This window comes from Hemitrygon akajei, chromosome 16 (assembly GCF_048418815.1).
Source record: "Hemitrygon akajei chromosome 16, sHemAka1.3, whole genome shotgun sequence".
NCBI classification, from domain to species: Eukaryota; Metazoa; Chordata; class Chondrichthyes; order Myliobatiformes; family Dasyatidae; genus Hemitrygon; species Hemitrygon akajei.
Genome location: NC_133139.1, coordinates 19,490,623 through 19,513,967, shown reverse-complemented (window position 1 = coordinate 19,513,967; position 23,345 = coordinate 19,490,623). Strand labels below are relative to the sequence as shown.

General features: G+C 42.3%; 1 protein-coding gene across 8 annotated transcripts in view; it reads left to right on the top strand.

Annotated features, from left to right (window-relative positions):
• The first annotated feature begins 2,450 nt into the window (after window positions 1-2,450).
• The window catches only part of LOC140739804 (PWWP domain-containing DNA repair factor 3A-like), a 79,882-nt gene continuing 58,987 nt past the window's right edge, over window positions 2,451-23,345 (top strand). For 6 of the 8 annotated variants that reach the window (XM_073068344.1, XM_073068342.1, XM_073068345.1 and 3 more), the window contains exons 1-2: window positions 2,451-2,664; window positions 20,630-20,743. In XM_073068344.1, the coding sequence (XP_072924445.1) occupies window positions 20,687-20,743 (57 nt within the window). In that variant the 5' untranslated portion in view covers window positions 2,451-2,664; window positions 20,630-20,686. Of the gene's footprint in view, window positions 2,665-20,629; window positions 20,744-23,345 lie in introns of those variants that run through there. The other 2 variants (XM_073068343.1, XM_073068350.1) reach the window with 2 other exon arrangements.

Below are 23,345 nucleotides of genomic sequence, written 5' to 3'. Positions count from 1 at the left end.
AGTAGAACGAATGAACAGCACCCTAAAGGCACAACTGACCAAGTTGATGTTAGAAACCAAACTACCATGGACTAAGTGTCTCCCTATTGCCCTTTTAAGAATACGAACAGCGCCCCGCAAGGACATAGGAATATCCCCATATGAGATGTTGTTCGGACTCCCGTATTGGAATAAGGTGGAAGGGTACCCCACGCTACAAGGGGGTGATATCTTTGTAAGGGACTATTTACTGGCACTGTCCCGTTCCTTTGCAGAACTGCGGAAAAAGGGTCTCTTGGCCCAGACTCCGCTGCTCGATTTTGCTTTACATCAGATCGTGCCTGGAGATTGGGTTCTGGTAAGGACCTGGAAGCCGGAGAAGTTACAGCCACAGTGGGAAGGCCCTTTCCAGGTCCTGCTAACAACAGAGGCGGCTGTACGGACAAAAGAAAAAGGGTGGACACACGCATCCAGGGTAAAAGGACCGGTGAAGCACGAAAGCCGCACTGAGTGGACCTGTGTTCCCGGTGAAGAACCGATGGTGGTGAGGCTAAAAATGCAGCAAAAATGAACTCTATGTGGACTGTAACATTATTGACTGTAATATATTTGATTCTATATGTCGGGGAAATTGAAGGGAAATGTGACAAGTGCAGAACCGTGGTACGAGTGGGGCAGAGGGTGTTCCCAGGATCATTTGTGTCCCACTCGCATGTGAATGATCGATGCTATGATCTAAGCAAGAGAGAAACATGTTGGGAGAATAGTAAACCTTATTACCAAGTCTATAATAAAGGATACATGGGACAGGGGGGGACCATGAGAAGTCTCAGCTGTCCCAGGAAAGACCGGAGTTCTTCCTCCTGCATCAGGAGGGTGACCGGAAGCTGGGAATTAAGCTGTTTGATTCATTAAGGAGAGAAACACGAGAGATAAAGGTGGGCGAGTGGGGTGATGAGTGGCCACCGGCTCGCATCATTGAATACTATGGGCCAGCGACCTGGGCCCAGGATGGGTCGTGGGGGTATCGCACACCTGTCTACATGTTAAACCGAATTATTAGACTGCAGGTGGTGGTGGAAGTGATAACCGATCAAACGGCACTGGCATTGGAGCTGTTGGCAAAACAGCAGAGCCAGATGCGAACAGCAATATACCAGAACAGGCTGGCTGTGGATTACCTATTGGCCTCTGAAGGCGGGGTATGTGGGAAGTTCAATCTTACAAACTGTTGCCTTAAGATAGACGACAGTGGAAAGGCCGTGTTAAAAATATCCGACAAAATTCGGAAACTGGCCCACATGCCAGTACAAACCTGGAGATCCCTGGGGAACATGAGTTGGCTAGACGGGCTACTGGGAGGTAGTTGGTGGCGCACCGCTCTCCTAGTAGCAGGCAGGGGTCTAATGATTCTCTTACTTTTGCCGTGTTTGATTCCTTGTATACGAACACTGATCAGGCGCAGTATATTCCAGCTCCAGGCAGTAGCGATACCCCATCATGGGACAAACGAGCTAAAACTTATGCTATTAAAGAAGAAAGTGGGCCCCCTGGGAGTGAGAGAAATGCTAGCTGAAACGCACATCTTAAAAAGAAAAAGGGTGGTATTGTAAGATTCAAAATTAAGATGTGCGTTTCTGAAAAAGGTCCGGGTTAAAGTCAAAGGACAAATGTGATTTAATTATGTCCGGGGACAAATGTGATTTAATTATGTCTGGGTTAAAGTCTGTAAACACGTGATTTAATTATGAATGCAGAAGCCCTGACAAGATTAACTGTGTGTGGAATCATTGAAGTCCTGAGATATGGACTATTGTTTTACAGAAATGTGTAAAAAAACAACTCCAAATATGGAATGGGAAAACACTGTATACCTCCCGAGTCAGGGAGGGGAGGGGTAAGGAAGAAGGATAAAATCTGCTGCCCTGTAAGGTTCAGGGTTCCCTTCTCTGAAGGGGCCCAGCTCTGCAGAACTGTTAATAAACTTTGTTTCCTTGAATTTGTCTTGAAGCCATTATTCGGGAGCATGGCTCGTTTCTGACAGCTGACGTGACATTTAATGTTTTGCAGCAGTAGTTACAGTAAAAGGAGGCATAAAGTTACTACAAATACAAAAAAAACATTGCAAAGAAAAGGATTGTGAGGTAATGTTTGCTCCTTTTGTGCTGCTTGTTGGATAAAGGCACCACTGAAAAGTTAGGTGGCCTTTGATTTCATTCCCACATCTGATATTTTTTAAAAATTATCTTAGCTGCACACAAATAAAACATTATCAAGGGTTGAAGACAGAAGGGAGGGGAGACAAAATGGCGCAGGCGAACAGAGAGGAGGCGGAGGTCACGTGCCGCTGAACCCCCCTTCCCCTCCCCCTTCCCCTCCCCCTTCCCCTCCCCCTCCCCCTCCCCCGTTGAAGTGACGTAATTTGAAAGAGGGGCGGGGTTTCGGCGCGTCCTGTTACCCGGAAGCAGACGTCTTCTTACGCTTACGTAGCTTCTTTCCTGCGGTCGGAACTTGAGCGGCGCTGGAAGTGCGGTTGGATCGCTGTTTTTTAGGCAACAGAAGCGGCCCTGCCTTATTCCTGCATCGGGGCTCTGGAAGCGAAGGCGGTTGGACGCTTGCTAAGCAGGAGAAGAGTGGAAGGTGGGACGCTGATCTCGCCTGCTCTCAGTGTTTGGGAGCCTATGGGTAACTCCTCAATACTTTCACTTTGGGAACTAGGTGCTGGTGGTCAAGTTCTTGTTTTACCGTAATTCTATTTTTTTTTAAGGGAATTCTCGCCAGTAATGCGCTTTTCTCCAAGGAGGGGAACGGGAAATGGAAGCAAAAAATCAATTCGGATCGTTAAAGAGTCTCTTTAAAGTTTAGCTGGTACTTTTCTCGTCAGAAATCAATACTGCTATAAGATATTAGTCCTAAGCTTTTAAACAAAAGGTTTTCGTTTTTCTGCATAGGATATGTATGTTAGTGTCTAGGCACTATTTAATTACTAATTGCCCCCTCCTCTTCTGAGCTAAATGACTATTTTAGACGATGGAGTTGCATGCATCCAGTAGATTTTTCCTCCAAGGAAGAACACGTGTGTGCTCGATTGTTATCTAATGATCTCATTGCTGATACAGCAGGCCTTTTATTCCTGATTTATTTAACTAATTGAATTTGAATCCCCAGCTAGAGTAGGATTCAAATTTTTGAACAAAATATTGAGAGTCCAGATATCTTGACCACTGTCCTAACGACTGCTATTCTGGTTAAGTCACTCTTACTCCACTAACTTGAATTTTTAAAAAAATTACATTTTAGCTAACAGCCAGTTTGCACACAGTTTGCTATTTCATAGCAATGATCAGCTAGTTTGCTCTCTTGATGAGTCACTTTTAGTTTTGACTTGCAAGGGCGTTTATATTTTGTTTGTAAAATACTCAACTGGAATGTCACCTGAGAGATTTCTCTAATAACCTGATATGTAAATGAAGTAAAACATTCTCCCAAGTAACTTCTTATCAACTGAGGGGGAATGGAATAAATTTTGTGTTGTTAAAAATGCATGGAAGTTACTAAGTTGCTTTCTAGATAATGTAATCATTAAAGGTCAGTCAGTCTTTTTTCTGAACCAAAGTCACCTTTCCTATTTAAACTGCTTGTCAGAATTCTGGTCTTGGACATTCTGGAGACTGGTCTAGGGGAGTACACAAGCTTTGTAATCTCTAGGAGCTGCAAATTTTGAATGTGTTAGTCTAAACGAAAAGTGAATTTTGATTCACCAGACTAGTCAGGAAGTTGCAACTACAGCTGTTTACAGTTGAACTGCTCCAGACGAGTGCTCTTATTATTCAGCAATAACATAAGTATACATTTTACATATCAAACCAAATCATGAATAGAAAATTACTGTAAATTTTAATCCCTTGGTATTTTACTTTTTTAAAGTCAAGTATATGTGGATTTATTTTGACAGTTCAGAATACAAAATATTCTTGAAAATTATTTTCTATTTCTGTAGTTCATGTTTAAAAAGCAATATTCCTGTGGGAAAGTACATTTTGATGGCAACAATATTCTAGAAATCTGTCATTAATTTTTATAAGCTCTTCACCAATACAAATATGCTTTTACCAAGCTGCTTTTAATTTAGGATCTCAAACGGTGATTTTTTTAAAAAAAAAGTTAGTATTGTGAGCAGTTTTGGGACTCGTATTAAAGTGCTGGCATTGGAGAGAGTCTAGCAGAGATTCCCAACCTGTGCTCCATGGACTCACTGCTTAATGATATTGGTCCATGGTGTATAAAAAGTGTTGGAGACCCCAAATCCAGAGGAAGTTCGCAAGAATGCTCCTTGAAATAAAAAGGTTAACACATGAGTATTTGGTTCTGGGCCTGTACTTGCTGGTGTTTAGAAGAATGAGGGGGGACCTGATTGAGGCCTGGATAGAGTGGACGTGGAGTGGATGTTTCCTATAGTAGGGGAGTCTAGGACCACAGGGCACAGCCTTAGAATAGAAGGCTGTACCTTTTAGATGAAGAGGAATTTCTTTAGTCAGAGGGTAGTGAATCTGTGGAATTCATTGCCACAGATGGCTGTGGAGGCCAAGTCATTGGATTGTGCCCAGATGACAGGAGAATGGAAGAATAAGTCGCCCATGACGGAATAGTGGAGAATACTTGATGGGCCAAATGCCCTGTTTCTGCACCTATATCTTATGATCTTGGGAAAGGTTAGACTAAAATAGTTGTTAAAAATATCCTTGAAATCTTGAAATAGATTTTAATCTGGAAGTCTCATGGAAAGAGAGATGTGGAGTGATTGTGTGGGAGGGAATCATGTGGTCTCAATATCTGAGAATGTAACTTTAATGCAAGGTGTATCGTAAACAAGGCGGATGAACTTGGAGCATGGATCAATACATGAAACTGTGACGGTGTGGCCATTAGAGACTTGGATGTCTCAGGAGCAGGAATGGTTGCTGAGTGTGCCAGGCTTTAGATGTTTCAAAAAGAACAGAAAGGGAGGCAAAAGAGGTGGGGGTGCGGCATTGCTAATGAGGGCTAGTGTCACAGCTGCAGAAAAGAAGTAAGTCATGGAGGGATGGTCCACTGAGTCAGTGCGGGTGGAAGGGGCAATAACTCTACTGGGTGTTTTTTATTGACCCTCCCCCCCCCCCCCCCCAGTAGTAACAGGGATATCAAGGAGCAGATAGGCAGATTCTGGAATGGTGCAATAATAATAGAGTTGTTGTGATGGGAGATTTTAACTTTCCTAATATTAATAGGCATCTCCTTAGCACAAAGGGTTTAGATGGGGTGGGTTTGATTGGTGTGTTCAGGAAGGTTTCCTGATGTAATATGTAGATAAGACAACTAGAGGAGAGGCTGTACTTGATCTGGTATTGGGAAATGAACCTGGTTAGGCATCACCCTGAACATCCTCTACATAGCACCATCCAGAGACAGAGAAGCAGTTTCAGCGACAGGTTGATGTCGATGCAATGCTCCTCAGACAGGATGAAGAGGTCAATACTTCCCAATGCCATTAGGCTTTACAATTCTACCGCCAGGACTTAAGAACTTTTTAAAAGCTATTATTAATGCTTTTTGAGGAGTGATTTAGATGCATATCATATTTTTACTGAGTAATTTTATGTAATTAGTTTTGCTAAAACAAGTGTATGGGACATTGGAAAAAATGTTGAATTTCCCCATGGGGATGAATAAAGTATCTATCTATCTATCTAGATCTCTCAGTGGGAGAGCATTTTGGAGGTAGTGACCACAAGTCTTATCTCCTTCACCGTAGCGCTGGAGAGGGATAGGAGCAGACAATTGGGGAAAACGTTTAATTGGGGTAGGAGGAAATATGATGCTATTAGGCAGGAACTTGGGTGCATAAACTGGGAGTTGATGTTCTCAGGGAAATGCACGGCAAAAATGTGGCAAATGTTCAGGGAATATTTGTATGGAGTTCTGCATAGGTATGTTCCATTGAGGCAGGGAAAGGATGATAGAGTTTAAGAACCATGGTATACAAAGTATGTAGAAAATCTAGTTAAGAAGAAAAGAAAATCTTAAGAAAGGTTCATGAAACTAGGTACTGTTGGAGCTCTAGAAAATTACAAGGTTGTTAGGAAGGAACTTAAGAATGGAATTAGGAGAGCCAGGAGGGGCCATAAGAAGGCCTTGGTGAGCAGGATTAAGGAAAACCCAAGACATTCTACGAGTATGTGAAGAGCAAGGGGATGAACTGTGTGAGAACAGGACCAAACAGGTGCGATAGTGGGAACATGCATAGAGTCAGAGGAAGTAGCAGAGGTACTTAACAAATATTTCGCTTCAGTATTCACCAGGGGAAAAGACCTTGGCAATTGTGGGGATGACTTGCAGCAGACTGAGATGCTTGAGCATATAGACATTAAAAAAGAGGATATGCTAGAGCTTTTAAAAAGCATTGTTGGATAAGTCGCTGGGACCGGATGAGATATACCCCAGGCTACTGTGGGAAATGAGGGAGGAGATTGCTAAGCCTCTTGTGGTGATCTTTGCATCATCAATAGGGATGGGAGAAGTACCGGAGGATTGGAAGGTTGCAAATGTTGTTCCTTTGTTCCAGAAAGGGAGTAGAGATAACCCAGGAAATTATAGACCAGTGAGTCTGACTTCAGTGGTAAGCAAGTTGTTGAGGATCCTGAGAGGCAGGATTTATGAGAATTTGAAGAAACATAATCTGATTAGGGATAGTCAGCATGTCTTTGTCAAGGGCAGGTCATGCCTTATGAGCCTAATTGAATTTGTCGAGGATATAACAAAACACATTGAAGATAGGCCAGTGAACATAGTGTATATGGATTTCAGTAAGGCATTTGATAAGCTTCCTTCAGAAAGTAAGGAGGCATGGGATCCAAGGAGACCTTGCTTTGTGGATCCAGAATTGGCTTGCCAACAGAAGACAAAGGGTGGTTGTAGATAGTTCATATTCTGCATGGAGGTCGGTGACCAGTGGTGTTCCACAGGGATTGTTCTGGGACCCCTCCTCTTTGTGATTTTTTAATATATATATAAAAAATTACCTGGATGAAGAAGTAGAAGGATGGGTTAGTAACTTTGCTAATGACACAAAAGTTGGGGGTGTTGTGGATAATCTGGAAGGTTGTCAGAGGTTACAGCGGGACATTGATAGGATGCCGAACTGGGCTGGGAAGTGGCAGATGGACTTCAACCCAGGTAAGTGTGAAGTGGCTAACACGAGAGGGCACAGTTATAAGGTGCTTGGAAGTAGGTACAGAGGAAATGTCAGGAGTAAGTTTTCACACAGTGGGTGGGTGTGTGGAATGCAATGGCGGTGGTGGTGGAAGTGGATATAATAGGATCTTTTAAGAGCTTCTTGGATAGGTATATGGAGCTTAGAAAAATAGAGGGCTATGCTCTAGAGAAGTTCTAGGCAGTTCTAGAGTAGGTTACATGGTTGGGCTGAAGGACCTATAATGTACTGTAGATTTCTATGTACTAATGATGAGCCAGAAGGAATGGGGAAATGCACTACATTGGGAGAAATATAGAATTCTTAAGTTTGGTAAGTGACTCAGACCATGGTTTACAACTGCAGAAGTTTAAATAAGCATTTCATTATTCGCCTCACAGATTTGATTATTTGACAAAGATGAGCAAAAATCAGCCTTTTCTCATTTATCTACATTTGAAATTAATTTTGTAAGGGTAGCAATTTATCAAAATTGAGTTTGCAAAGTATGTTGTTCTGTCAGTCCAAGTTTGCACAGAGAATGATCTACCTGCATACCATACCAATGAGCAGAAAGTTAGTTTTTAAAACAAGATTTCAACTTTAATGATTATAAAGAGTGGAGATTTTTATTTACATATTACAGATTTTTTAATTGATCATCAATGGCAACGCTAGCATATTTTTTTAAATTGACAGTGCATTATGGCCTTAAATCAGATCATTCAGGTGAGTTTTCCCCTATAGTACTGTTACGTAGTTTTGTCTGTCGTTTCATTTTCCAAGAATCCATTCACACTCTTGCAGACCACAGTGGACACAGTGAAAGGTAAGAAGTGGGGTGGGAGGAAAGTGGAAAATGATTTCTGCTGAGATCCTATTTGAGCTGGTAAAAAATTGTGAAGGAGGATATATATTGGATGTGGTGGCCAGTGGAGTGAAAGGTGAGGACCAAAGGAACTTTCATATTTCACTCTTGGGGTGGGTTTGAAAGTAGCTGTGTGTGAATTGATGTAATTTTATCTAAAAGTTCCTCAGAAAGAGAGAAAAGCTACATCTCTAGAAGTCCTAGACAGCAAGCTTTCTCTTTGAGAACAGAGATAATGGGGGTGGAGAAACTGGGGGTAGGGGTGTGGTGGGGTGGCAGCCTTGCAAGGGACAGGGTGGTCAACGTCTCTGTGGGAATTTATAGTGGATATCAATGGTTAATTTGTCTTGAGATGGAGAGAGATCCAGAAAACTAAGTACTAGGAAAAGTTCAAGTGAATTCGAGGACTGGGTGGATATTGGTGGCAAAGATGATAACATTCAATAGTTCCGCGCAAGTTCAAGAAGCATCACTAATACAACTGTCCATGTTGCACGGAAAGGGTGCCAGGGTAGGTTTGGAATAAGGACATGCAACATGTCCGTTGCATGCTACCCATGCATAAAAGAGAGTTGTTTCCACTTGCCTTCTGATTTTCTGTAATTCAAAGCCATCTCATCTGTGCATGTGTCGAGAAAGCAAGTTGGAAAAACTTAAAATTGACACAGGAATTGAAAAATTGAAATTCACACAATTCCATGAGACAATTTTCATTCTACGTCTCAGAATTTTTGGTAGTAATTAGTGAATTCTGTTAAGGTGAATTTCTATCACCCAATCTGCTGTAACATAGAAAATAGGTGCAGGAGTAGGCCATTTGGCCCTTCGAGCCTGCACCGCCATTCAGTATGATCATGGCTGATCATCCAACTCAGAACCCTGTACCTTTCTTTCCATACCCCCGATCCCTTTAGCCACAAGGGCCATATCTAACGTCCTCTTAAATATAGCCAATGAACCGGCCTCAACTGTTTCCTGTGGCAGAGAATTCCACAGATTCACCACTCTCTGCGTGAAGAAGTTTTTCCTCATCTCGGTCCTAAGGTGGTCGTCAAGGTCTCTGTGGGAATGTATAGTGGATATCAACGGTTAATTTGTCTTGAGATGGAGAGAGATCCAGAAAAGGAAGTACTGGGAAAAGTTCAAGTGAATTCGAGGACTGGGTGGATATTGGTGGCAAAGATGATAACATTCAATAGTTGCACGTAAGTTCAAGAAGCATCACTAATACAACTGTCCATGTTGACCGGAAAGGGTGCCAGGGTAGGTTTGGAATAAGGACTGTTCCACATGGCCAACAAAAGACAAGCATAGCTGGGGTCCATGCAAGTCCCTGTGGAAGTTGAATCCGGACAAACTCATTCAGACACCATGTAAGTACAAACTCTTTATTCAAAGCCCCTGGAGTTTACTCAATTAGTCACTGAAACAGGAACAGTCTGTGACTGTTCCTGCCCAGTTCACCAACTAACTCACAATTCCCCTTACAAAATAGATATAGTCGTTCAGATACCCCCACACATACTAAACTGGAGGCAGACTTACCTATTGCTTGACAGTACCGAGAGAAATTACAGAATGGGTATAACGGCCTCATACACAAAACAGACTTTTGATCTATAAAAATAATCAAAGGAACACATAATAGTCTAGTTTTGCTTATTTATTCATAGCTAGCATTGCTCAGTATTGGTTTCTTAATTGTCCGTTGCATGCTACCCATGCATAAAAGAGAGTTGTGTTTCCACTTGCCTTCTGATTTTCTGTAATTCAAAGCCATCTCATCTGTGCATGTGTTGAGAAAGCAAGTTAGAAAAACTTAAAATTGACACAGGAATTGAAAAATTGAAATTCACACAATTCCATGAGACTGAATTTTCATTCTACGTCTCAGAATTTTTGGTAGTAATTAGTGAATTCCGTTAAGCTGAATTTCTATCACCCAAACTGCTGTAGCATGGGGGAGGGGTTGCATTTTCTAAGAATCTCTTTACACTAGTGGTCGCCAACCTGTCGATGGTGATCAACTGGTCGATCTTTGAGACTTTCCCAGTAGATCCTGAAAACAAAATGAAAAATAAATACACAAATACTGTTGAGAGATTGTTTCCGGGTTGCGGGGTTTTAGTTCCGTTCTTTCTGCCCAGTGCACATGCGCATAGCTCCCCTGCATTACACAGTGTACTTCAGCGATCCCCAACCACATATTGTGAGGAAACAATATGAGTCAGCTGCACCTTTCCTCAGTCCCTGTCACGCTCACTATTGAACTTGAACCCACGCGAGGTCATCAGTCGCCTAAACGCAGTGATACCCTCGCACCAGTGTTCACCTCGCGCGGCTGGCGAAAACCACTGATGCTACTGGCCCGGAGCGTGGCCGGCGGGAAGTGTCGATGCTGCTGGCCTGGAGCGCGGACAGATGGGCGCCGCCTCTGAACCTGTTTCGCACACTGAATGTTCGTGGGGAACCCTGTGCTGAAGTATTTGCAGATGATCTAATTTGGGCTCAAGGTTTCGTAAGTAGCAGAGCAGCTACCGCGCTGCGATCTACTGAAGCAAACTTTTGTCGGCCTATAGATCCTACAAGAGGAGCGGGCGCAGGCCAGTTGCACTCCTTGTTCGGTCGGTCGCTCTCTCCGGACTGCGACCGTCATGGCCCCGGGTACCGACAGGGACCTCCGGCCCTGACCTTGTCCTCTCACCCCACCCACGACCAGGCGCACCTGGCCAGGGCGTCTGGCCAGGGCGGGCAGAGGCTGGAGTTCTGGCCGGGAGGCTGTCTAATGAGGCAATGAAATGCTCAAAACTGCTTCGGTACCCTGAGTCCAAGAACCCTGCACTTAAAGACGAACCTGCTGAGTTTTTTCAGCGGAAAAAACGAGAGCAGCGCGGGACAGCAGCTAAGTGCCGAGAGCCGCGAAAACTAAATTGCGGAATAGACTGGACATAAGGAACCTCCTTCAAGTATCGCTGTATTCCGGTCATATTTAACACCCCCCCCCCCCCCCACCGTGTCGGCCAGTCCACAAGAATATTGTCAATAATAAACCAGTCCGCAGTGCAAAAACCGGTGGGTACCCCTGGTATTTATGCATTATTTCTATTTCCGGGTTGTGGGGTTTTACTTCCAGTCTTTTCTGCCCCAGTGCGCATGCGTGTAACTAGTCGATCTCGCCTTTCACTAAGGCCAAGGTAGGGGATTTTGGGCTTAAAGGTTGGTGCCCACTACTTTACACCCTTTTGGCATTTTCTAGCACACTGTGCCTAAAGCACTCTGGTCAGGTTTTGCATGCTGATTCCTCTGCCAGCTCTCAACCTATTGTCTTTGCCTTTCTCAGGAGCATTGTTGCAAACTATTCCTCACTTCAGCCTTGTAATTGACCCAAGCTAAATTTCTCTTGTGCTTTTCATAACAAAGGTTGTCTAATTCGGCTTCTAAATTGCCTCTGTTTCTGACCTTGTGATGAAATTACCATTTGTTTTTCCCACCTCTAAAACCAATGTAGGTGTTGTAATGTTCTTCTTGCTGGTTTCCTATTTTATCTGTCCACAGCATTCAGTACATCCAGAGCTCTGCCTGTATACCTTCAGGTCATTAATCTGAAAGTGATTCAAGACATTTGTGGCAGTTACAACAGTAATTACAGCAAAAATAGCTTGCTGTAGCATTTTGGGAGGAATTGAGGTAATGGAAAATGCTACATGAGATTCTTCAAGGCTTTTTACCCATTTCTCTTCTCCCGTCCACACCCAGACCCCCAGTCAACATAACCTTTTTGGATTGTTGTCCATTTTTATTAGGCTTAATTTGTCCAGCTTGCCTTTGGAAGATAACACTAAGCCACTGCATCAATGTAAATGCTGCAGCTTTTAGCTGAATAGTTTCATTCAAGGTTCCCTTTTCACTAATTCTGATTTTCTAGTTCATGGCCACTTTACATTTTGTAAGTATTGAAAGGATAACAATATCAGGTAAAGGTTTTTTGTCTCTTTCAAAATTGAGGATGTAAGCAGGCATATATTGCATGACACAATGTCAAATAGTTGTTCAGCAGTGCCAAATACGGCTGAATTAACTTGTAGGTAAATCCTAATGCTACAAAAATGAATGGCAGGGCAAAGAAATCGTAGTACCGAATGTTATAATACAGAAGATACAGTCACAATTGTCAAAAAAGCAGCAGGTGTGAAATCCTGTTTTGTAAGAGTTGCTTTGACTTTTACTGTGGTTTCCCTTTTTGTTTTTGAAGCATTACCACATTACATCCACTCAATTGAATGTGCAGCTGTGTTAAGTTGATTCTTCTAAAAGTTCAGAAAATTGAATATTTTAATTTTTTTCATGGATCTTGTTTTTTTTCTGCTGTTTCGTTGATGCCTAATTCTGTCCCTTCATGAAGGTAGTTTATTTACTTGTATGTCTGTAAGGTATTTCAGCCAACGTTACAGCAGCTAATCCCTACCTGGTGATGCCCACATCTCCACTGAAGGACTGTTGTTGCTGTGAATGACAGGCCCACCAATCATACCATTATGATAATTACTTTTTAGTTGAGTTCCATCATTTTTGTTCCTGCAGTAGCTAATAAAAGATGCACATTCACAGTCTTTAAATGAAGTGAGCTTGTTCCACTGCGCTGCACAATTGAATAGCCCACCCTTATTTTCCTGCGTAAATGAATAAAATTGTCACTTTGAATTATCAGTTCATGAGGATTGTCTGTAAATGCAGATTACTGTCAGGTGTCTACCTTTGAGACAAGCAAAAAAAAATCATATCAGCATCAAAATAAGTGTTCTATCACTGAAAATTTGGACTAATAGTAGAAAATAATGGACATTGCACAAAAGCCAGGTTTTTTTCCCATTTTTTCACTAAATAGTTCTGTAGTTATCCTGACTATTGCAACAATCTTCATAAAACCTGAACCATAACTCTTGGCTTATGTTATAAAAGCAATTTATACAACATCAGTGTACACTGGTATTTTGTTAATGATTTGACATTACTCCTTACAAACCCAAGAATTTTTAATGATTTTTTTTAAAGTTGATGCTACTTGTGTTAAGTGATTTATAGTAAACAACACAACTAAGTTTAGACTCTTGGCAGCACAACCAGTATTATACAGTGAATTTATTATGATCTGAATTGTTCCTCCTAAACAGTAATGGAAATTGATTAGTTAGTAACTTAGAGCAGGATATATAATTGAAATCAATAAACTTGTAGGATCATTGGAGGCAATGCAATGGATTGGAATTAATTTTAAAGTGCCTTTCCAACAGTTGGCTGTGGCCCAATGGGCCAGTTTGTCATCTATTCTGGCTTTTGTATATTTTCTCCTTGTGTTGTATAGTTTTTTGGTTCCATCTGGTGCTCTATGCTCACCAAAACCAACTCTATGATAAATTTCATCTGTCTAATTGCTGCTCAGTCCTTGACAAAATGAAACAATTTTCATTTATTAACTTGCTTAAACGAGGTCCAGAGAACTGAATCCCAGAAGAGAGGTAAAAGTAACAGCCTCTGGCTTCCAGGCAGCTTTTGACCAGGTCCAGTTACATAACTCGTAAAACAAAAGTCAATGACATTAAGGGAAAAGCACTTTAGTGTTTGAAGTCCTGCCTTGTACAAAGGAAACATGATTGTTAGAGATTGGGTATCCCAACTGTAGAACACTTCTGCAATAATTTGGGGCAATATTCTAAGCCTGCTTCTTCAAAGGTTTTCCTTCCAACATAAAGTCAGAAGTGGAAATGTTTGCTAATGATTACACAATGTTAAGTTTGGCTTTCAATACAGCAAATGGAAAGTAATCCATGCCAGCTTGCAACAAGACCTAGGTAACACATTGTCTGTGCTAATAAGCCATGACCGTCTCAGGCAAGAAAGAAGGTTAATCTTCTATTCTTGATATTCAGTATCATTAACCAACTTCCCCACCATCACCATTGACCAGAAGCTCAGCTGAACTGGCCACATAAATGGTTTGAATACAAGAACAGATGAAGTTTGGGATCCTTTTTCTGTGACTTGCTACCTGATACCTTAGAGCCCATCCACCAGCTTTCCCCAATCTTGGGTGTGTGCTGTGCCTCAAATGCTCAAGGACCTTAACAGCATCCAGGACAAAGCAGAGTGATGAATTGGCATGCACCCTGTTATTCACATCACCAGCAGCACTCTTGGTTGTAGTGTGCACTTTTTTTCAAGCTCCATTGTAGTTATTTGGCAAGATAATCCAACAGCATTTCCAAATCTGTAACCTCTCCCTGCAAGAAATTTATAGGCAACAGGGTGTAGAAATCCTGAAGTTGTTCACTATCCTGATTAGAAGTAGGTTGCGATTCTGAAAATACTTGGCAACAGCATGATTTTAGTTTCTTATTAGAAAAATTATAGTAGATCAAGAAGCTGGCTTACCAGTACCTTTAAGATTTGAATCAGGTTTACAATCACTGACTGTGTTGTGAGATTTGTTTTGCAGCAGTAAATACAGGGGATTCCAGTTAATTGGGACACATCGGGCCCAATTAAGCAGCTGCCCCCGATTAGCTGAAGTTTCATCAAAATAGCTAAAACAGTATTAAAAAAAAGACAAGCTGAGTAATAAATTCTGTATTTAAGTGAAATATAGAACAAATTAGAACTCTATCATTATTACTATAATACTATAAAACTGTTAATTCCTAATGCTTATTGACAGGAATTCACCTGTAACACATTGTTTTAATTACAAATGAACTGCCTTCATACAGTGAATTTGATGATTGCATCTTCCAAATCTTCATTTTCATTGGAACTTTCAAAATGTTGGTCAACACCTTAATTCTTTGTAGTTCCTGACTTGTTGAAGTAGGAAATTATTTCATTTCCACTCATGGCAGTTTCTGGCATCTCCAAGCCTGAATGCTTAAAACTACTAAGCAAAACTGTTCTGAATTAGAAAGAGGGAGATGGCTGATGAGAGGTAAATGTGGCCTTGCTGTTGGAAATTCCTCCCAAGTGACTGATCATTGTACCGATTTAATCTGATATGCCTGTTACAAAAAAACCTGAATTATTTTCAGTATCTTCTCACATTCTGCACTTGTCTCAGGACTGCTTCGGTTTGACTGCCATGTTCTTTCTCACTGCGAGTGTCACGTAATACAGTAATAATGGCCTGTATGTCACTTAGATGGAGGGAATAACAGTTAATGTTTAAAAAATAGAACAGTGCGGCACAGGATCGGGGGCCCTTTGGCCCATGCTGTGGTGCTGAAGTTCTTAAAATCTTCCCTTTATCTTTTGTCAGTGGTCCATTTTGGCTATTTAAAGAGAAGGAGTAGCCAGGCAGCCACTGAGCATCTCGAGCATGGTGAAAGCTATGTGCACACAGCACTGCAAGCAAGCAACCGACCCGCCCGTCCCATCAAGCACCACTATCCAGTCCGTTGTTCTCCCCATGACTGCATGGATTTCCTCCTGGTGCTCAGCTTTCATCCCGCATTCCAAAGAGGTGTGGGTTAGCTAAATTGGTCCCATGGGTATAATTGGGCAGTACAGGCTCGTTGGGTGGAAAGGGCCTGTTACCATGCTGTATCTCCAAATTTAAAAAAAAAAACTAACATTAACATTAAAGGATATATTTTGTATTGAAAGGACAGGCAGGAATGCATGTGCAATGGTATGGCTCTGTTGGTAAGAGATGAATTATATCTTTAGAAAGAGATGACCAAAGAATGTTTGCTGAATCATTGATGAAGGAAGAGCAGTAGATGTAGTGTATATGGATTTCAGCAAGGCATTTGATAAGGTACCCTATGCAAGACTTATTGAGAAAGTAAGGAGGCATGGGATCCAAGAGGATATTGCTTTGTGGATCCAGAACTGGCTTGCTCACAGAAGGCAAAGAATGGTTATCGATGAGTCATATTCCACATGGAGGTCAGTCACCAGTGGAATGCCTCTGGGGTCTGTTCTGGGACCCTTACAATTTGTGATTTTTATAAATGACCTGGATGAGGAAGTGGAGGGATGGGTTAGTAAGTTTGCTGATGACACAAAGGTTGGAGGTGTGGATAGTGTGGAGGGCTGTCAGAGGTTACAATGGGACAATGATAGGATGCAAAACTGGGCTGACAAGTGGCAGATGGAGTTCATCCCAGATAAGTGTGAAGTGGTTTATTTTGGTAGGTCAAATGATGGCAGAATATATTATTAATGGTAAGATTTTTGGCAGTGTGGAGGGTCAGAGGGATCTTGGGGTCCGAGTCCATAGGACGCTCAAAGCTGCTGCGCAGCTTGACTCTGGTTAAGAAGACGTATGGTGCATTGACCTTCATTAATCGTGGAATTGAATTTAGCAGCTGAGAGGTAATATTGCAGCTATGTAGGACCCTGGCCAGACCCTACTTGGAGTACTGTGCTCAGTTCTGGTCGTCTCACTACAGGAAGGATGTGGAAACCATAGAGAGGGTGCAGAGATTTACAAGTATGTTGCCTGGATTGGGGAGCATGCCTTATGAGAATAGGTTGCGTGAACTCAGCCTTTTCTCCTTGGCGAGACGGAGGGTGAGAGGTGACCTGATAGAGGTGTATAAGATGATGAGAGGCATTGATCGTGTGGATAGTCAGAGGCTTTTTCCCAGGGCTGTAATGGTTGCCACAAGAGGTCACAGTTTTAAGGTGCTGGGGAGTAGGTACAGAGGAGATGCCAGGGTTAAGTTTTTACTCAGAGTGGTGAGTGCGTGGAATGGGCTGCCGGCAATGGTGGTGGAGGCGGATCTGATAAGGTCTTTTAAGAGACTTTTGGATAGGTACAGGGGGCTTTAAAAAATAGAGGGCCTATGGGTAAGCCTAGTAATTTCTAAGGTAGGGACATGTTCAGCACGACTTTGTGGGCCGAAGGACCTGTATTGTGCTATAGGTTTTCTATGTTCTAGTGTTGAATCTGTGGGTGGATTAAAGAAACTGCAAGGGTATAAAAAACATTATGGGAATCATACATAGGCCTTCAAATAATAGCCAAGATGTGGGGTTGAAATTGCAAAGGGAACTGGAAAAGGTGTGTAATAATGACAATGTCACAATTGTCATGGGGACTTCAATATGCAAGGGGATTGGGAAAGTCAGATCGGTGTAGGATTGCAAGAGGGAATTTGTTGAATGCCTATGAGATGGCTTTTTAAAGTAGCTGTGCTTGAGCCTACTCGGGGAAAGGCAGACTGAGATCGGGTGTTGTGTAATAACCCAGATCTTATTAGGGAGCTTAACGTAAAAGAACCCTTAGATCATAACACGATTGAATTCATACTGCATTGTGAGGGGGAGAAGCACAAGTCACGTGTATCAGTAGAATAAAGGAATTACAGAGGCATGAAAAAGGAGCTGCCTAGGTGGATTGGAGGAGGATATTGGTGGGGAGGACTACAGAGCAGAGATGGCCAAGAATTGTTCACAAGGCGCAGGATAGATGTGTCCCACAGAAGTAGTTCTCAAATGGCAGGGGTAGGCAACCATGGCTGACAAGGGAAATTAAGGACTGCATAAAAACCAAGGAAAGGGTATATAAGGCAGCAGAAGTGAGTGGAAAGTTGAATTATTGGGAAGCTTTTAAAATCCAAGAAAAGGAAACTAAAAAGCTATAAGAAGGGAAAAGATGAAATATGAGGGCAACTTATCCAATAATATAAGGCAGGATTCCATAAGTTTTTTTCAGTTATATAAAGAGTAAAAGGATGATGAGAGTTGATATTGGACCACTGGAAAATGCTGCTGGTGAGTTAGTAATGGGGAACAAGGAAATGGCAGATGAACTTACTGGCTACTTTGCATCTGTCTTCACTATGTCACTATGGAGGACACTAGCAGTGTGCTAGAGGTCTGTGAGTGTCGGAGCAGGAGTGAGGGCAATTGCTATTACAAAGGAAAAAATGCTAGGCACACTCAAAGATCTTGGAGTGGATAAGTCACCTGGACCAGATGGACTACATCCCAGAGTCCTGAGGAGGGTTGCTGGGGGAATAACGGATGCATTGATCATAATCTTTCAAGAATCACTTGATTCTGGCATGGTCCTGGAGGACTGGAAGATTGCAAATGTCACTCCACTGTTAAAGAAGGGAAGAAGACAAAAGAAAGGAAATTATAAGCCAATTGGCCTAACCAGACTGGTTAGGAAAGTGTTGGAGTCTATTATTACGGATGAGGTTTCAGGGTACTTGGAGACCAGTGATCAAATAAGTCAAAGTTGGCATGGTTTCTGTAAAGGGAAATCTTGCCTGACAAATCTGTTAAGAGTTCTTCGAGGAAGTAACAAGCAAAGTGGACAAAGGAGAAGCAGTGAATGTCATTTATTTGGGTTTTCAGAAGGCGTTTGATATGGTACCACTCCAGGGTGCATAATAAGATAAAATCCTATGGCGTTACAGGAAAGATACTGGCATAGATAGAGGAACAGATGACGGGCAGGAGGCAGTATCTGGGAATAAAGGGGGGCCTTTTCTGGTAGGCTGCCAGTGACTAGTGGTGTTCCTCAGGGGTCAGTATAGGAACTGCTACTTTTCACATCGTCACTGATTTGGATGATGGAATTGATGGCTTTGTGGCAAAGTTTGTAGAAGATATGAAGATAGGTGGAGGGGTAGGTAGTATTGAGGAAGTAATGTGACTGCAGCAGGATTTACAGAGTTTGAAAGAATAGGCAAAAAAAAGTGGTGGATGGAGTATGGTATAGTGTTGGGAAATGTATGATAATACATTTTGGTAAAAGGAACAAATCTGCAGACTATTATCTAAATGGGGAGAAGGCCTAAACTTCCGAGGTGCAGAGGGACTTGGGAGTCCTCGTGCAAGACTGTGAGTCTGTGGTAAAGAAGGCAAATGCAATGTTGGTATTTATTTCAAGGGGAATAGAATATAAAAGCAAGGAGATAATGCTGAGGCTTTATAAGACACTAGTCAGGCCACACTTAGGAAAATTGTCAACAGTTTTGGGCCCCGTAACTCAAAGGATGTGTTGTCATTGGATGGAGTCCAGAGGAGGTTCACAAGGATGATTCTGGGAATGAAGGGGTTAACATGTGAGGAGCATTTGGCAGCTTTGGGCCTGTACTCACTGGAATGTGGCGGGATCTCACTGAAACCCACCGAATGCTGAAAGGACTAGACAGAATGGATGTGGAGAGGATGTTTCCTGTGGTGGTGGTATCCAGAACTAGAGGGCACAGCCTCAAAAATGAGGGTCAAACTTTTGAACAGGGGTAAGGAGGATTTTATTCTTAGCCAGAGTAGTAAATCTATAGAATGCTCTGCCACAGACTGCAGTGGACCAAGTCTGTGGGTACTTTTAAGGCAGACGTTGATAGTTTCCTGATCGGTCAGGACATCAAAGGATATGGTGAGAAGGTAGGTGTATGGGGTTGAGTGGGTTCTGGGATCAGCCATGATGGAATGGTGGAGCAGGCTTGATGGGCTGAATGGCCTAATTCTGCTCCTGTGTCTTGTGATCTAAGAAGTAATTTACTATAGCAAATTATCCCACAAGCATTTCTGGAGTGTGTGGGACAAAACTGGAGCACCTAGAGGAAATCCACATGGTCAGAGTTTCAAACTGAAATTTGAAGAGTGAGCAGTGATAAAAGGAAACCTTTAATTGCTGTACCTTGCTAATTAGCTGAGAATGAAATTTTGCTGATTTGAATTCTAAAACATTTTGGATTAAAAGTATATTTGAAAACAAGTTGGTCTTTGCAAATGTAAAGCAGAATCTGGTTTCTTATCATGGTTTGACTAGCACCGGCACATATTATTCCACATATTGCAGGAAAAACTGCTATTTCACAATTTGGTAAAACACCAATTTTCCATTCTTGCTGCCACAGAGGCCTAAAAAAATCTTTAAAACGATTCAATTTGAATACATTTTTTTTTCTAAGTGCTCCAGTTGAGTTCACCACATTATCTGTCACAGAGCACTACTGCACCGAAACAGGCAAATTTATTCTCCCTAATCCCAACAACCCTTAGCTGGACCATAACCCTCCACACACTTCCCACCCATGTACTTATCAAAGCTTCTCTTAAAAACTACAATTAAGCCCACATCCACCACTTCTGGCAGCTTGTTCCACACACACCACTCTGAATGAAGTTGTTCCCCTTCAGGTTTCCTTTTAAGTATTTTGCCTTTCTCCCTTAACCTATGACCTCCAGTTCTAGTCTCACCCAACCTCAGTGGAAAAAGCCTGCTTGCATTTACCCTGTCTGTACCTCTCCATAGTTTTATGTATATCTATCAAATCTCCCCTCATTCTCCTACTTCCCAGAGAATGAAGTCTGAATCTCTTTTCCCAGTGAGAGTGGCTTTGAAATTGTATCCAAGTTGTAGAATGCAGACCAGTATGTCAAAGGGAACAGGGCCTTTGGCCCCAATGTTGTGCCAAGCCAATTGTATTTGTCTTGTGTATCCATATATATGTTTTTTTAAAATTCTATTGAATTAGAGTTTTAATGGGTTAGTACTGCGAAACCATCCTGTTTAATGTTTGTGTCTACTTTTGCAGCATTTGATGGAACAAGCCTTTGCCTGGACGTGCAGTGTTCTGCTGACAGTATAAGCAATGAGTGATTTTGAGTTCATCTTTTGCAGATGGCATGATCGGCTGTGGCCTGCAAGAGTAAGTAACTTCTGCAATATTTTAAGTAGTGTCATTAAGTTACCGATTGCCTTACAATTTGTACTCATAATCATGGTATGCTAAGTGTTGAAAACATAATTTTGTCTCTGTCACTTGGTCTACCTGTGTAAACCTCTTAGTAAATGGATTTTGCAAATTCTTAGGATAAGAATTGCCTAATGTAAATTGCCTACATTTTTCTTGCCAAATATTTTCACTCCTTGGTACTTGGGTGAAACATTGTTAAAACACTCAATGAGGGTTTTTTTTTCCCCAGAACTGCCTATTAGACTCCCAAAGTTGATTTAGTGTCTATAAAAGGTATTCTCTCCCCCCCCCTCCCCCCACCCGGGAAGTTTTCATGTTTTATTTTACCAGATTGAATTACAGTGGTTTTAATTTGGGTTTTTTTTTTGACACTCATCAACAGAGACCCTTTTATGTAAAAGGTGAAAATGGATCTCTGCAAAGTGATCTAAAATTAATTACAAATATAAAACAATTGCATAATTATAATGTTACAAACCCTGTAACTGGGTGTCTTACCAGCAAAGATAGGAGTATCTGTTGAAGTCTGATGATACTATTTTTAACAGTATTTATTAGTAAAAATACACAAAAATAATATCAATGCAAATATCCAGATAATATACATCATCAATACTAAACCTAAAAGTGCGGGTATTATAATCATCAATAAGAAATAAGCTCTATCGTTGTCTAGGGGATAATGAATTGTTCAGGGGAAAAGTTCAGTTCAGTTCATACAGGCTGCAGTAGTTGTTGTTCACTGTGTTGCAATTGTTGGGGAGAGAGAGAGTGAGTAACTTGCCGACTTTCCTTTTATGATTTTGATCCGTCTCCGTCCTTTAGCTAGACTGTTCCGTGGAGGACTCGTCACCCAGGCAAGGGTGGACACACACACAAGCCCCCACCGGTCTCGTAGCGTCTCTCCTGGTGCATCTGAGGGGTGTTCCCCAGACCCTACTTTTATCCCCACTCACGGGGTCTCAGGTGTCAGTCAGGTTGGGATGATGCAATCCCTCAACCAGACCACTCTGGTTGCCCCCTGAGGGGTTTCAATGAATAGAACAGTACTCAATACACGATTCCTTCTCCAAGAGACAATAGCAGTAATCTCTCTCTTTGTCAATAGGAGACATTCTAACCTGTGCTGTGCCCCTCTCATAAATTTGTATGAACTGTTTATCTCTCTAATTTCCTTTGATAATAGCATCAGAATAGTAGTAATTTGCGATTCTCCAAAAGTGGGCGATTCTGTACCCTTCTGCCCATCAGAGTTGCTCCTCATTCGTAACAATAACAACACCACACACATCCTCCCTCACCACCATTCAGGGCCCCAGACAGTCCTTCCAGGTGAAGCAACACTTCACCTGTGAGTCAGCTGGTGTGGTATACTGCATCCGGTGCTCCCGGTGTGGCCTTTTATATATTGGTGAGACCCGACGCAGACTGGGAGACCGTTTCGCTGAACACCTACGCTTGGTCCGCCAGAAAAAGCAGGATCTCCCAGTGGCCACACATTTTAATTCCACATCCCGTTCCCATTCTGATATGTCTATCCATGGCCTCCTCTATTGTCAAAATGAATCCAAACCTAGGGGGGAACAACATCTTATATACCGGCTGGGTAGCCTCCAACCTGATGGCATGAACATTGACTTCACTAACTTCCGTTAATGCCCCTCCTTCCCTTCTTACCCCATCCCTGACATATTTAGTTGTTTGCCTGTTCTCCATCTCCCTCTGGTGTTTCCCCCCCCCCCCCTCTTTCTCCTGAGGCCTCCCATCCATGATCCTTTCCCAACTCCAGCTCTGTATCACTTTTGCCAATCACCTTTCCAGCTCTTAGCTTCATCCCACCCCCTCCGGTCTTCTCCTATCATTTCGCATTTCGCCCTCCCCCCACTACTTTCAAATCTCTTACTGTCAGTCCTGACGAAGGGTCTTGGCCCGAAGCGTCGACAGCGCTTCTCCCTATAGATGCTGCCTGGCCTGCTGTGTTCCACCAGTATTTTGTGTGTGTTGTTGTTTGAATTTCCAGCATCTGCAGATTTCCTCGTGTTTGCATAATTATAAGTCAGTATTTAGTAGATGGACCTTTAGCAATTACGGTTTTGAATCTGTGTGAATGGGTCTCTATTAGCTTTGCATACCTGGACACAGCAATTTTTCCCCATTCTTCTTTACAAAATTACTCGAGCTCTGTCAGATTGCATGGGGATTGTGAGTGAACAGTCCTTCTCAAGTCCAGTCACAAATTCTCAATTGTATTCAGATCTGGATTCTGACCTGGCCACTCCAGGATATTAACTTTGTTTTTATGCCATTCCTGTGTAGCTTTGGTTTTATGCTTGAGGCTATTATCTTGCTGGAAAACAAATTATCTCCCAAGTAACAATTCTCTCGCAGACTCCATCTGGTTTTCCTCCAGGATTTCCCTGTATTTTGCTGCATTCATTTTACCCTTTACCCTCACAAGCCTTCCAAGGCCTGCAGCAGTGAAGCATCCCCACAGCATGATGCAGATACCACCGTGCTTCATGGTAGGAGTGGTGTGTTCTGATAATGTGCGGTG